Source organism: Eupeodes corollae, chromosome 3 (genome assembly GCF_945859685.1).
Source record: "Eupeodes corollae chromosome 3, idEupCoro1.1, whole genome shotgun sequence".
NCBI classification, from domain to species: Eukaryota; Metazoa; Arthropoda; class Insecta; order Diptera; family Syrphidae; genus Eupeodes; species Eupeodes corollae.
Window position 1 is genome coordinate 10,170,286 of NC_079149.1, and position 12,861 is coordinate 10,183,146.

At 32.2% G+C, this 12,861-nt stretch overlaps 2 protein-coding genes across 3 annotated transcripts in view; one reads left to right on the top strand and one right to left on the bottom strand.

The window, feature by feature from the left end:
* Positions 1 to 4,758: 4,758 nt before the first annotated feature.
* On the top strand, positions 4,759 to 6,078 carry LOC129952133 (uncharacterized). Its single transcript, XM_056064581.1, has 4 exons — positions 4,759 to 5,118; positions 5,245 to 5,330; positions 5,553 to 5,709; positions 5,779 to 6,078. The coding sequence occupies exons 1-4, from the start codon at positions 4,920 to 4,922 to the stop codon at positions 5,910 to 5,912; spliced, it is 576 nt and encodes a 191-aa protein (XP_055920556.1). The 5' UTR covers positions 4,759 to 4,919; the 3' UTR covers positions 5,913 to 6,078.
* Positions 6,079 to 11,490: 5,412 nt separating this feature from the next.
* LOC129952422 (protein dopey-1 homolog) overlaps positions 11,491 to 12,861 on the bottom strand; it is a 68,954-nt gene continuing 67,583 nt past the window's right edge. For both annotated transcript variants that reach the window (XM_056064992.1, XM_056064991.1), the window contains 2 exons: positions 12,126 to 12,429; positions 11,491 to 12,057 (listed from right to left, as the gene is read on the bottom strand). In XM_056064992.1, the coding sequence (XP_055920967.1) occupies positions 11,836 to 12,057; positions 12,126 to 12,429 (526 nt within the window). In that variant the 3' untranslated portion in view covers positions 11,491 to 11,835. The remainder of the gene's footprint in view (positions 12,058 to 12,125; positions 12,430 to 12,861) is intronic.

Below are 12,861 nucleotides of genomic sequence, written 5' to 3' on the forward strand. Positions count from 1 at the left end.
GTTCGACTATCTCTTTTCAATTAATGTAATTTCAATATGTAATGCATTCTCTTTTTTCTGCAGATTTGAAAGTGCAAAACAATTAGAATCCACACATAAAATAACAGGTACAACTTTGAAGCTTTGAAAAACACACTAAACAGAAAGTGAAAAATAATTTTCAGCTTGACAGTTCTTACAGGGTAGGGACCTTGAAATGTCAACATTTTCAATTCGACAAATCGGACCAATTACAATCACTCCCTATGAGAAGTTAATAACATTTGAATTTTCTCAAGAAATTTATGAAGTTTATGTACCTTGTACAAAGGAAACTAAACAAAAAATGTTCCCACTATTGCATGCATGGTTTGAAAATATTTTTCTCATTTGAAAATGATTGGAAAAAAGTAGGTAAAACCTTAATTTTTTTCTACTGGCATTCACAAAAAGTTTATATTCTAATTCTTTTTTTTTGTATTGTTGTCTTTGTATGTTAATTTTCTTCATATCCAATCAATAAATCACAAAACCACATTATACAGAATATAAATAATAAATTATAACAAAAACATATTTTCATTGCCTCCCTCGAACTTTCGCTGAGTCTGTATACATTCTTCTCTATCTTCTGTTTTTTTAATAATAATCTGGAAATTTATTATTTTATATTGGAATTCTCGCTCATTTTTACCCTCACCCCAATACATTCCACACGCAAAACATGTGGAACGAACTGTTTAGGAAATCGTAAAAAGATGTCAGGTCGATCGTTCCTCTTAAAATTCAAATTTATATACAAAGAAATCAGTAGAACGATTCGTTTCATTTTTGAATATAAAAGAAGGGGAGAGTACGATAACTTTGGCGCCGAGATATAATAACGGTTTTTGGTAGAGGGGCTTAATACAAGCATTTTTTACTATGGGAGGGGGGGGTCTATCTCCCCCCGTTTAGGCGGTAGGGGCAATTTAAAAAAACATGTACTTTAAATGGAAAAAAAATAATTAAAAAATAACGGTAATACTTAAGTATTATACCTTTTTTTAAAGCCAACACTTGTGTCTAGTAGCTTGTTTTTAAATCAAGTCAAAACTATGCATAGTTTGCGAAAAACACTGTTTTAAACTCAAAATTTGGTCAAAAAAAAAGTTAAAAATATGGTTTAGAGTGTAATATTTCGAAACTTTTAGATTATCTACAATTTTTTTTTAGAATACATTGCCCTTATTTATTTTTTAACGAAAACTGAAAACTAGATGTTTCTATGTCTTCTAGTTTTTGAGAAAATTGAAAATTACCAAAACAAAATATTTCAATTAAATTACTTTTTTTATATCCAGTTTATTTAGATGCATATGAAATTTTGCATGCACTCACCGAACCTTTCACCCTCTCCACCTTGCACCCACCCTAACTCGCACCCACCCCAAATCCTATAGTGAGCCCAAGCAGGGGGGTTGCCCTTAGGCATCTTACTGTTTGCATTAGAAATTTCGTATATACCTACATATGTGATTGTTGTTTTATTTTGGTTTTGGGGTTTTTAAAACTACTTTTTAAAGAGTTTTTTTGGTATTTACTTTCAGGATAATTGTTAAAGATTAGGTCATTTTGTGAGTCAAGTAAAGCAATTCATTTAGCATAACCCAGAATGCACCACGAGGAGGTAGAATTGCATTGCATTCCGCGTCCCAGTCAGTTAGTTTTTAAGTAAGTCAGGAGTTATTGAAAAATAGTCACGTTAATTTTCAATGTGTTGAAGGTATGTAAGTCTCGTCAATGAATTCATCGTCCGTACTAGTGTCACTGTGGAGTTCGTTAAGTTCGTCATTGATGGTCAAGAGCCGTGGTTGTTTTGGCGGTAACACATCTTCTAGGTGTTCACTGCAAACGTCGGGAGGGTCGAAGTGCTTTAGTTGCAGACCTACACTTTCTTGTCCATTAACCAAACATGGGTATACTTTTTTCATATCTAGTAAGAATTCCATTATTTGGGATCCCAAATCGTCTTTATATTTTTTTTCAAGGCAATATTTTCTATAAAAGAAAAGTGCCATATATTGATGGATGTGGAGTGTGGTTTTGCGGCATAAAATTGTTTTTTTCAGAAGTTTATTTTGATTTTCTAGATCGTTTATTGTGTTAGTCTTATCGGCTTTGTCGACATATTCGCCTTTGCTGTGGTTTGTTACGCCATGACTAGTAGAACTGGAGAATAATTTTTCAACACCTATGTATTGGCGTGCGCTGTCGGTACAGATACGACTTGCATTGGGGTTAACATATTTATGAATATAAGGCCACAAATCTTCCCTACATTTGGAATTGACTTTAAAGAAACGTCCGACTTTATCTTCTTTGCAATATAGCCCCAACACTACAATTGTCATCTGTTCTGTGACACGGTCTTTGTGGTATTTTCTTTTCGTTAAAAATGTTTCATCGATTTGAACCGGCTATTTCCCGACAATAATTATACTAATCTATGATGGTAGATTTACTTAATTTATCTTTATTGTCGTGATTTCGCCAAGCGATTAATTGCTAATTTGAGAATTTACGAAAATATTTAAAACAAAATCCTTAAATTGTAGCTTAAGATTTAATTAATTACCTGGAAAACCATGTTTACAGGCATTTTAATCACAAAAGAGATAATTATAGCAAGCACTTCATTTATCTCTAGCCGACATTGAGGGCCATGGAAAAATGTTCCTATTGATGGGTTGATTGTATTTCTACAAGTTTTGTCACCTTTTCTTTTTGAGCCGTTTTTTGAACATCGCCAAAACCAACCGAACTTTGATCTTTTTGAATTTTCCACGGTCATTAAAATATCACAACACAGAGGTGGAGTAGACGTTTTGGAGGGAATTAACCCGATTTCTTCCAAAAACGCGAAACTTTTTTCGTTTGTTGATACCAAATCCCCAAACGAACAAAAAATCGAAAAATTATTTAATTTTGGGTGAAGAAGTGGATGTTTAGCCGCCATTTTTAAAAAGGGAATCCGACTTATTCAAACGTTAAATGGAGAATGGCTTTGGTAAACAATAACCTGCACCAAACTTGTTAAAAAAAAACGGTTAAACATCAAATGCTTCCTCTTGTTATTTATGATCTAACTATATAGGTACATACTTTTTACTATGGCTGCATTATATGTGTGTACATAGTTATATGCATATTTATGTATGACATAAACATATGTGCATGTTAAGAAACTACGAGAATTTGCTTCCGTTGTGTTGTTGTAAAGGTAATGCAAATTTTTTTATAATGCAATACATTTTTATGCTCAAATATATTAAATGTTAAAGTTTTTGTCAAGTACCTAACGGTATATTTAGAAAAAAAGAGATTGAAATGGACATGACATATATGTACATATGTTTATGTATATAATATCAATTATTTTTTAATTCAGCTTATTTAAATGCAAAAAAAACTTTGAATGCACCTCATCTTGCACTCACCGAACCTTGCTCCCTCCTCACTTTGCACGCACTCCAACTTGCACCCACCCCAAATCCTATAGTGAGCCCAAGCAGGGGGGTTGCAGGGGGGTTACGGATCCCACTGTTGCATACAACCAAACTTGCACCTACCATTGTTACTATCAAAATAAGATTTTTGAAGCAAAAAAAAAGAATTAAATTAAAATAGTAGTTGTGGTTATTTTCAATTTTCTCAAAAACTAAAAGACATAAAATCATCTAGTTTTCAGTTTTCGATCAAAAATAAATAAGGGCAATGTATTCTAAAAAAAAAAATTGTAGATAATCTAAAAGTTTTGAAATATTACACTCTTAACCATATTTTTAACTTTTTTTTTTACCAAATTTTGAGTTTAAAACAGTGTTTTTCGCAAACTATGCATAGTTTTGACTTGATTTAAAAACAAGCTACTAGACACAAGTGTTGGCTTTAAAAAAAGGTATAATACTTAATTGTAAGTATTACCGTTATTTTTTAATTATTTTTTTTCCATTTAAAGTACATGTTTTTTTAAATTGCCCCTACCGCCTAAACGGGGGGAGATAGACCCCCCCCTCCTATAGTAAAAAATGCTTGTATTAAGCCCCTCTACCAAAAACCGTTATTATATCTCGGCGCCAAAGTTATCGTACTCGTGCCTAAAAGAATGTATCAGCTGTTGGAAAATGAATTTCCATTCATAAAAACAGAAAAATACATTTTTAGAGAAAAAATAAATGTGCAATTACACTTTTTTTTCTCAAAAACAAATTCTTTGTGTGATTTCCGATCGATCAGTACATAATTTTAATCTCCAATCAAAGGAAACACCGTCAAATACCGATTCAAAAAATTTTCCGGATCAATTTCAATGATAGCTATAACGGGCCCCTAAATCTCCGATTTATAGCATCTGACAACACACTTCCTATAATCTGTATTTAAAAAGATCTCGTAAGTTTTTGTTCGACTATCTCTTTTCAATTAATGTGATTTCAATATGTAATGCATTCTCTTTTTCTGCATATTTGAAAGTGCAAAACAATTAAAATCCACACATAAAATAACAGATGCAACTTTGAAGCTCTGAAGAACACACTAAATAGAAAGTGACAGTTCCTACTGGGTTCAGATTCAAAAAATATAAAAAAAAAAACAAATGTCACTGAATCTAAATTTGTTTTTTTAAACAAACGGTACTTATTCTTATCACTTTTGTTTTTGCAAAGTTTTATTCTTCAATTTTCATTTTTATCAATTTTATTTCTCATTCTCATTTCTTCAGCCTCCCTTCAATCACTCAATTCAATTTCAGTCCTCTGTTTGCGTCCAACAAGTTTAGTCATTTGTTTTGTGTTCTTTGTGGTGAATAATTGAATTTTTCTTTGTTCCTAGAAAACGAAAATTTTACGCAGTTATTCGAATTTAAACGATATTTGATTTTTTCCGAATTTTCCAAAATGTTTACTGTGGAACGCTTGTGCTGTTTGCGTTTGAATACAGCCGGTGTCGTAGTCGGCTGGGTTTGTGGCATTTTGTCCTTGTTCTATTGTGTCTTCTACGCATTGGTCCTTTCGAATTTAGATGAAATTATTAAGTACATAGCCGAACAAGGTGGTTCGCCTGCTGAAAAGTTTGACCCGAATACCGTTAGAAGTGGTAAGTCAATTCAATTCAAATCAAATCAAAGCAAATAATTTTATATTCAGTTAATGTAAGACGCATTTTATTGGAATTTAAACATAAACATATAATTATTGATACCTATACTATATTAAATTACAGTTGTGATTGCAATTGTTGCAATTGCTTTGACTATTTGTGTGGTGAATCTAATATCTTCGGTTCTATTGGTTGCCGGTTCCATCCAGGTATGAATCATTTAATATATTTTTGTATATCATACCTAATCGTATAATTGCATTAATTCTTATTGTAAAAATATAAACTGAAAACTATCATAAAGAAGGAACAAAAAAACGTTACAGAGATAGGCATTTGTGATTGTTTTGTTTGTCTTCCCTCCAGACAAGAGCAGGGGATTCAACTGTCGGATATACTTGATCAATGTTGTTTTTTTGTTTTGTCCACAGGAACGTCATATGATGTTAGTTCCATGGCTGCTTAATAATGGATTTGCTTTGTTTTTGGCCGTTTTGAATGTGGTTTTCTTCGTTGTGAGCGCGATTCATGTGGGAAAGAGTTTTGGAATGATCTTTGGAATGACATTGGGTCTTATGATTCCACTCGGTAAGAGATTATTTTTTTTTTGCCTTCAGAACATGTGAGCAGATGTTTATATTGTGAACTATATTTCAGCAATACAATTCTACATCTGGACTGCAATTTATTCACTATTCCGAGTAATTCGCTCGTCTAGGGAACGTCAACAGTTGATTCCTCCAACAACTGGAGCCGCTGGAACAGCCTATCCATCCTACACAAGGATCTAAAAATACTTTGTTCTTTTTGTTTTGATTTTGACTAATAGCGTTTTGCTACCGTTACATATACAGATATATATAAATATATTATAATCTAGGAATAGCAGCCTTATAAATATATACATAAAATGTACTTATCATTGTACAAATAAATTGTTCTCTTTTGTTGATAAGATTTTAGCTGTTTCTTCTTCTCTTCCAGATCCAGATTTGTTTCTTCATTCGGATGAAATCTTGTATATTTTTATTTTTATTTGTATTTATTGGAGTAGGTGATTCATGGAGTTTTCGTTAATTTCACAATCAAATATTATTATGGGGATTTACATGCGATGAATTTAGCATTCAAAGAAAATTATTATTCCCTTTACACATTACTATCAGTTATGTATTTTTGTTGTTGTTGTCGTTTTTAATGAAACAAAAACAAAAAATAAAGAAACTGATTTCACCAATTTTTAAAAAATTAATTTAATTGAGGGATGTGATTGTGAAAAGGTTATCAACCATTACTTGACTGACCTTTAAAAACAACAAAAAAAAAACTGTTTGCTTGAGTCAAATCTGTTTTAGTCGCTAGGCCATATTATAAGACTATCGATACCGTCAGAAGTTCTTCATTTTTTACGTATTTATGTATGATTTAATTTGAAACATCATCACAACATCAACAACTGATAGTTGAAGCATTACTCATTTATTTGTGTACGTTTTTATTGATCTCTGGACTAAACTAAAATAACCTTAATATATTTGAATTGCCTTAGAAAAATGCTGCAGTAATGTTTTCACGATTTTAATCAATTTTAAACAGTTTGGAGGTCTTAGTTGCGAAGATGTGCAATAGATACTTACATACATATTGGTTTGTTACTCTGTCGATCACTGCATATTTCTAGAAATTAAATTCACTATAAAAATTATTTACTTTTAATAAAAAATATAAATGGAATGATCAAATAATTAATCTTAAAAATAGCCTGGCTGACAGAGGAAATATTATAAGTTATTTAGAGCGATGGAAAAAAATCCTATTCTCAGATTGTTAAAAATGTCCGGAAAAATGAAGATATTTCCATAAAAGAATTGCTACAACATATTCTTCAAATAATTGATAAACAGGATTTGAATATCAAACAGCTAGGCGAAAAAGTCGCTCTTAAAAAACAATGATGGACAGAATGCAAACGGTCTTATACAACATTTATCCAAATTAAAAATCTTTTTAGATCGAGAACATATCGATATTTGCCTAGTGTCCAAAACTCATCTGCGAAATAAATACGGAGTTCAGAAGCTTTCAGTAATGCAGCAGTTTAATTGGTTCTTCCGTTGATAGATTTGGCGGCTTTCCAAAATTCTGCGGACTTTTTCTTTTATCAAAACAGATATTTACAGTTTGTAATGGAAAATTAAATAAAATGGTTTTTGTAATAGTTCATTAAATATAGCACAATTAGTTAATTTTTGGCCTGGTCAAAACAAAAGCAACTTTTATTTTGTTAGACTTTCTTAAATGTTGTTAGTATTTGGTATGAAGCTCCTTGATTTTAATCACTTCAGCACATCTTCGAGGCATGGAGTGAAATAAAGTGCTTATTATGCTGCTTGGGATAGTTTTATCTTTGCAATTAGTCCTTACAACAAATCGATCTATAATTTCCCATAGATTTCCTTTGGGGTTGAGATCTGGGGACTGAGTTGGCCATTGTAACACGCCATAACCGTATTGAACGTCTGCTTTGGGTCGTTGTCATGCCAAAATATCCATTTCAGAGGCAACTGATCTTCAGCGTGAGGCAGCATTAAATGTTGCAAAATGTTACGATCTATAAAACGATTCATTGTACCATCTATTTGGTGAATCGGTCTTAGTACATGCCTTGAAAACATCCCCACACCAATACGTTCCTCCATTTTCTAACGGTCCAGTTAATGTGGCCATGAGCAGATTGTTTTTGGTTGAAATAAAAGGCTTTTTTACAGCTTTGAAAGATTTAAGTCCACCATCAACTGCTCCTCTCCGAATTGCTCTCGCACTTACGTTCAGGTCGAGATGGGTTCTTATTTCTCTCGATAATTTTGAAGGTTATTTTTCAATTGATTTTATCTTCGCAAAATCTCGTCTTTTTGTTGTTTTTCTTGGTCTGCCACCTCGATAAACCGTTTGGAATGACTTTTTGGATTTGTAAAATTTTTTTAATTGGCAGCCACTAATTTTTGAATTGAATATTTCTCCGATATTTTAATTTGACTCATTCCACTTTTATAATTTATTCTTTCATTTCGTTAGAGTATTTGTTTCCAGCAATTTTACAAAAGTTAGCTTAAAACACTGATTACCTTGCCCGTGAACTGACCTAACAAATATGCAGATTCAATTGCACTCGTTTGTCAACACCTTTAATATGAGCAATGGATTTTGTAGATAACGGACTAACTTTTCTCTATTAATAAGAAAAAGAGAGATGGCAATAAAAAGTTGCTTTTGTTTTGATCAACACAATATTGGGTTAACGGTCATACTTATGTCATATTTAATTAACCGTTTTGAAAACTATTTTCTCTTGTGGTTTATTCATAAGTACAACACATACACAATGCATTACATTTTAGAAAAAAAAACAACATTACACAACAGCGCTTTAAGTCTGGGGTAGGCCAGATATTTTTCGTGGCCTGACAGGTCGTGATGTTATTCCACTTGATGTTGGTTTTCTTTATAGTGTCTTGTCTTAGCAAAACATGATTCGTCAGCCTTAGTCAGCCGTGTTAGAATGGGTAGTACTGTACCATTTTTGGCGAGTTCATCTGCAATTCCCTTAAATGTCTCTCGATAGGGCTGGCTATTCACCGCAACGGCAACTCCAAACAGTCAATTGAAATTATTTTAATAGTATCTTGGATAGGTGGATTTTTAGACACCTTGTTGAACGAGTTGGATAGCTGTATGGAGATAACTGTCAAGAAATAAAAATAACTTTCAGCTGTTCACAAAAAGCAGAGAAACATTTAAGCTTCGAAGTCAAAATTTTTGTAAGATAAAGCATTTAATGGATAATTCAACTAATTCGTCGGACGATGATGAATTGATAGGTGCGTGGCAATTTAATAAATAAGAAATATGTAACCTTTATCTGTTATCTACAGTTAAATTTCCTCTTAGCTCAATTGGAATTCTACAGGATTAATAATTTACTTGCGAGATCTCCGGTTTTAAACGATTTACGTTTAACAGAAAATTATCCTAACAGAAACGAGGACGGCTCAACTTTCCATTACCGCAGCACGAATTTCGACTCGCGGATTTTTTTATTCGATAGATATGTGCAAATAAATAATAACTATAGCAATTTTAGAGCGAGGAAACATTTATTTCTATTTTTAATTAATTTTTAAAGTTCACTTTTTTCCATACAAAACACTCAAAAATGGTTGATTTTGACATTTCTTCCCTGTTTTTTGTTCAGTGTTGCCATACTTGTTTTTTTTTGTTGGTAATTTCTTTTATTTTAGTGCTCAAATGGAAAAGTACTTTGCATATACCCAAACTCGCACCCACCCCAAATCCTATAGTGACCCCAAGCAGGGGGGTTGCAGGGGGGCAGCATGCCCCCCCTTACATACCTAGCTGTTAGTACGCCGTGCTATCAATTAAAAAAAACTTGTTTTAGGCTCAAAAAATGCAATACAAAAAAGTAGGGTTAAGTCCGAAAAAGAAAATATTTTTTTTTATGACTTAAAGTTGTTTCCTCGCCCTAATATTTAAAACATGTTCTATTGAGACCCCTACCTAACTGTACAAAAAAAATCAGAAGGAAAATCGTGCTGCGGTAATGGAAAGTCGCCCCGTTAGTTTGTTCGCAGTAGATAATATTTTAGCTTAATGGTGGGCCCAACGCAAGAACTTTTGTTGCATGATATATCCTTTTGGTTATCCAACGCTTCTTTAAAAACCATCCAAAGGGCACCATCAACTAGAATAGCCAACAAAATGTGAACAAAGTAGTCTTGATATCTATCATCTTATTAACGATTGCAAATTATTAGGATCTCTTGCACCAAGTGCAGTAAAATAAAAGAAATTTTAACTTGAAGAAAAAACTGTTACTTTTTGTTTGGATCTTGAGTCAGCAAGAAAGTTTCTTATCAGCTGGAGACATGTTCAATTTAGTTAAGAGTTCTGTTAATTTTGCATTCAGAGAAATTCTCCAAGTGGTATGTATGGAGAGTATATTAAATGGCAAACTGTTTAACATTACAAATAGCTTCTTCATCGTGTATTATGTAGAGAACATCTTTAAATACAACTTCAACTAACATTTTCTATCTTTTTGTTTACCAACAAATACAAAAAGCTGAAATCAATCTTCTTGAAATTCAACCATGTGTTGAATCAGTTGCTCTGTCAGATACCTACATACCCAAGAAATTCTTGGATACCTTTGGATTAATTTTTTTGACATTTCAGCTATCATTTTACACGTAAAACACTAACAAAAGGATCTGTCTGAGATTGAACGCAGCCAAGGATTGTCTTCGCTCAATATACGGCAATTTTCTTTATTGACGAAGTTATTTAACAAGAAATGAGCTTCAACACTAAACACAATTTGTTGGATTATTTTATACTTTATGAACTTCACGAAGAGATAAGTGTTTCTTTTTTTTCAAAGTTAATGTCCAGATTCTTTAATGAACAAAAATATCAACGCTCTTTGACATTCTTAACTATCAAACCATATCTAAGGCCTCAACTATAATAGACTTAACCGAGATTCAGCTAGATTAAGGGAACGAACCAATACGCAGCCTTATATGTCACTAACCATAATAGACGTTCTGCTCAATTTCGTTGATTTTCACTAACTTGTCAAATTTAAATTTGCTTAAGTTACTTGAATCCATTATGGTTACTTTATGTTTTGACGATAACTTCTGATAACTTTTCGTTCGGTTTCGACATTAGCTTACTTTCGGTTAAGTCTATTATAGTTGGGCTTTTACAGCTAAGAAAAAACACCCTTTACTTACTCTATAACTCGTAGGACCTCTTAAACTCTCATAAACAAACAGATTCTTATTTGATTTTTTAATTTATTATTTTTTTATATATTTAACTTTTTATTTAATTTTATAATTTATATATAATATACATACTGAGAAATTTATTATTTTTTACTTATTTTTTTTTTTTGTAATAAAACAAACCGCTTCTCTTTCACAATGGAGGGAGGGTATAGGGGGTTAAGAAGACAATAAATTTCCATTCAATAATATTAATTAAAATATTTTAATTTCTTAAATCAATTTGTTTGTGTCTCCTTGATTGCAGCAGTACCTATGCTTATTTTATTTATTTTTGTAGGTAAGCATGTAAATAAATTCTGCAAATTTGATTGCAAAAACTAGCTCTTAATGTATAGTTAGGTAGCCAGCAATTTTGTTTTTTATTTGATTTACATAATAAACAAAAAATATAAAGCGAAATTAGAACAAATATTAACAAATATCCTTGACAAAGTATTTACAGAAATAAAAAAGTTCTATTGCGAATTGACAAGAGACAAAATTCAAAAAGAAAAACAAAAGAAAAATACAATTGATTTAAATTTCAACGAGTCAGTTATTTAGCTTCTATAAATAGCGCCAGAAGAGCGGCCAAACAGCAGCAGCAGCAAACACAAAACGCAAGAGAAGCAGCAGAATACACCGATCTGATATCACAATATTTAAATATATAGAGAACAAAATTATGATCCTTAAACAATTATTACATACAGCTGATTTTTTTTAGTTTTCTTGTTTTCTTATTTGTTTTTAATCATTATTCGGATTAAACATAGAACGGGAAGTTTGAAGTTGTTGATTTGTTGGCAATTGCATCAGCATTTAGATGGTTATGGTTGGTATAGCTAGTGACGGATGGCTTTCACCTTGGCGTCGTACTTGTGGGCATTTTCTCAAGGAAATCCTTTGCTAGAATCTCTTCGATTTCAGCCAAACAACTGGATACCTCTTTGCCAGTGTCTGCAAAGTTTCTCGGAGTTGGACAAGTCACACTCAGAGTCGAGAAGAATCCATACAAATCCTGCAGGGAAACTATTTGCTGGCAAGTCAATACAAGATGCGTTCCACGCTTACAATCTGGTTTCTAAAAAGATACAAAAATAATTCTCAATTAAATATCTCCTAAAGAGTAACAATCTTATGTAAACTTACTGGCGAATGAACCGAATACTTTTGATCCATAAGGCGAGCTATGCGACGTATATGCGGGACGTATTGAGTACTATTTGGAAGCATATCATCGAAATCACCATTTGAAATGGAATTCTCGGATGCATTGAACTCGGTGCCGACAAACGCCCATCGATACATCTGAAAATGAGGTAAGTTGGTCGCTGGTAGAACACATCCTAGTTCAAGTAATTTTGCAGTCTCTAATTGAACGGCGCGCCAATGGTACAGATGATTTTGTGAAGCTATGCCGTTGCTTGAATTGGCTGTCCATGACATTTGTTGGCTATGAATGGGAGATTTTGAAATTGATAAGTTAACATAGATGAACAAAAAATAATATTTAGAAATAGAACAGCTTAAATAATTGAGTGAAGTTAGTCCACGTCTTTTGATTAAAATTTTTATATTAATACTTTTTATTGTCATAATTTTGTATAGAAAGCAATAAAATTTCATTATTATTTTCCTATAGTAAATGGGCGTGTTTTTGGGTACGTATTTCGATTTGAAAAAGTTTGTTTTGAGGCATCTGACAATAATAAAAACTCGAAACCTATAGGTAGCCCATCGGACATTAACTTGGAATATAGGAACTTCAATAAAAACATCAAATATTATCTCGCACTTATTCTTATCAATGTTGAGGAAAAATGTTATAATTATTTTCAAAACCCGCAACTATTAAGCTGATGACCTTAAATTATAGCTTAACCTA

What these genes read in the sequence shown, in the direction of transcription:
- LOC129952133 (XM_056064581.1), top strand. Translation starts at nt 4,920, where the DNA reads ATGTTTACTGTGGAACGCTTGTGCTGTTTGCGTTTGAATACAGCCGGT. An exon ending in CCCGAATACCGTTAGAAGTG is followed by an intron (nt 5,119 to 5,244) that starts GTAAGTCAATTC and finishes ATTAAATTACAG; the next exon opens with TTGTGATTGCAATTGTTGCA. An exon ending in GGGTCTTATGATTCCACTCG is followed by an intron (nt 5,710 to 5,778) that starts GTAAGAGATTAT and finishes ACTATATTTCAG; the next exon opens with CAATACAATTCTACATCTGG.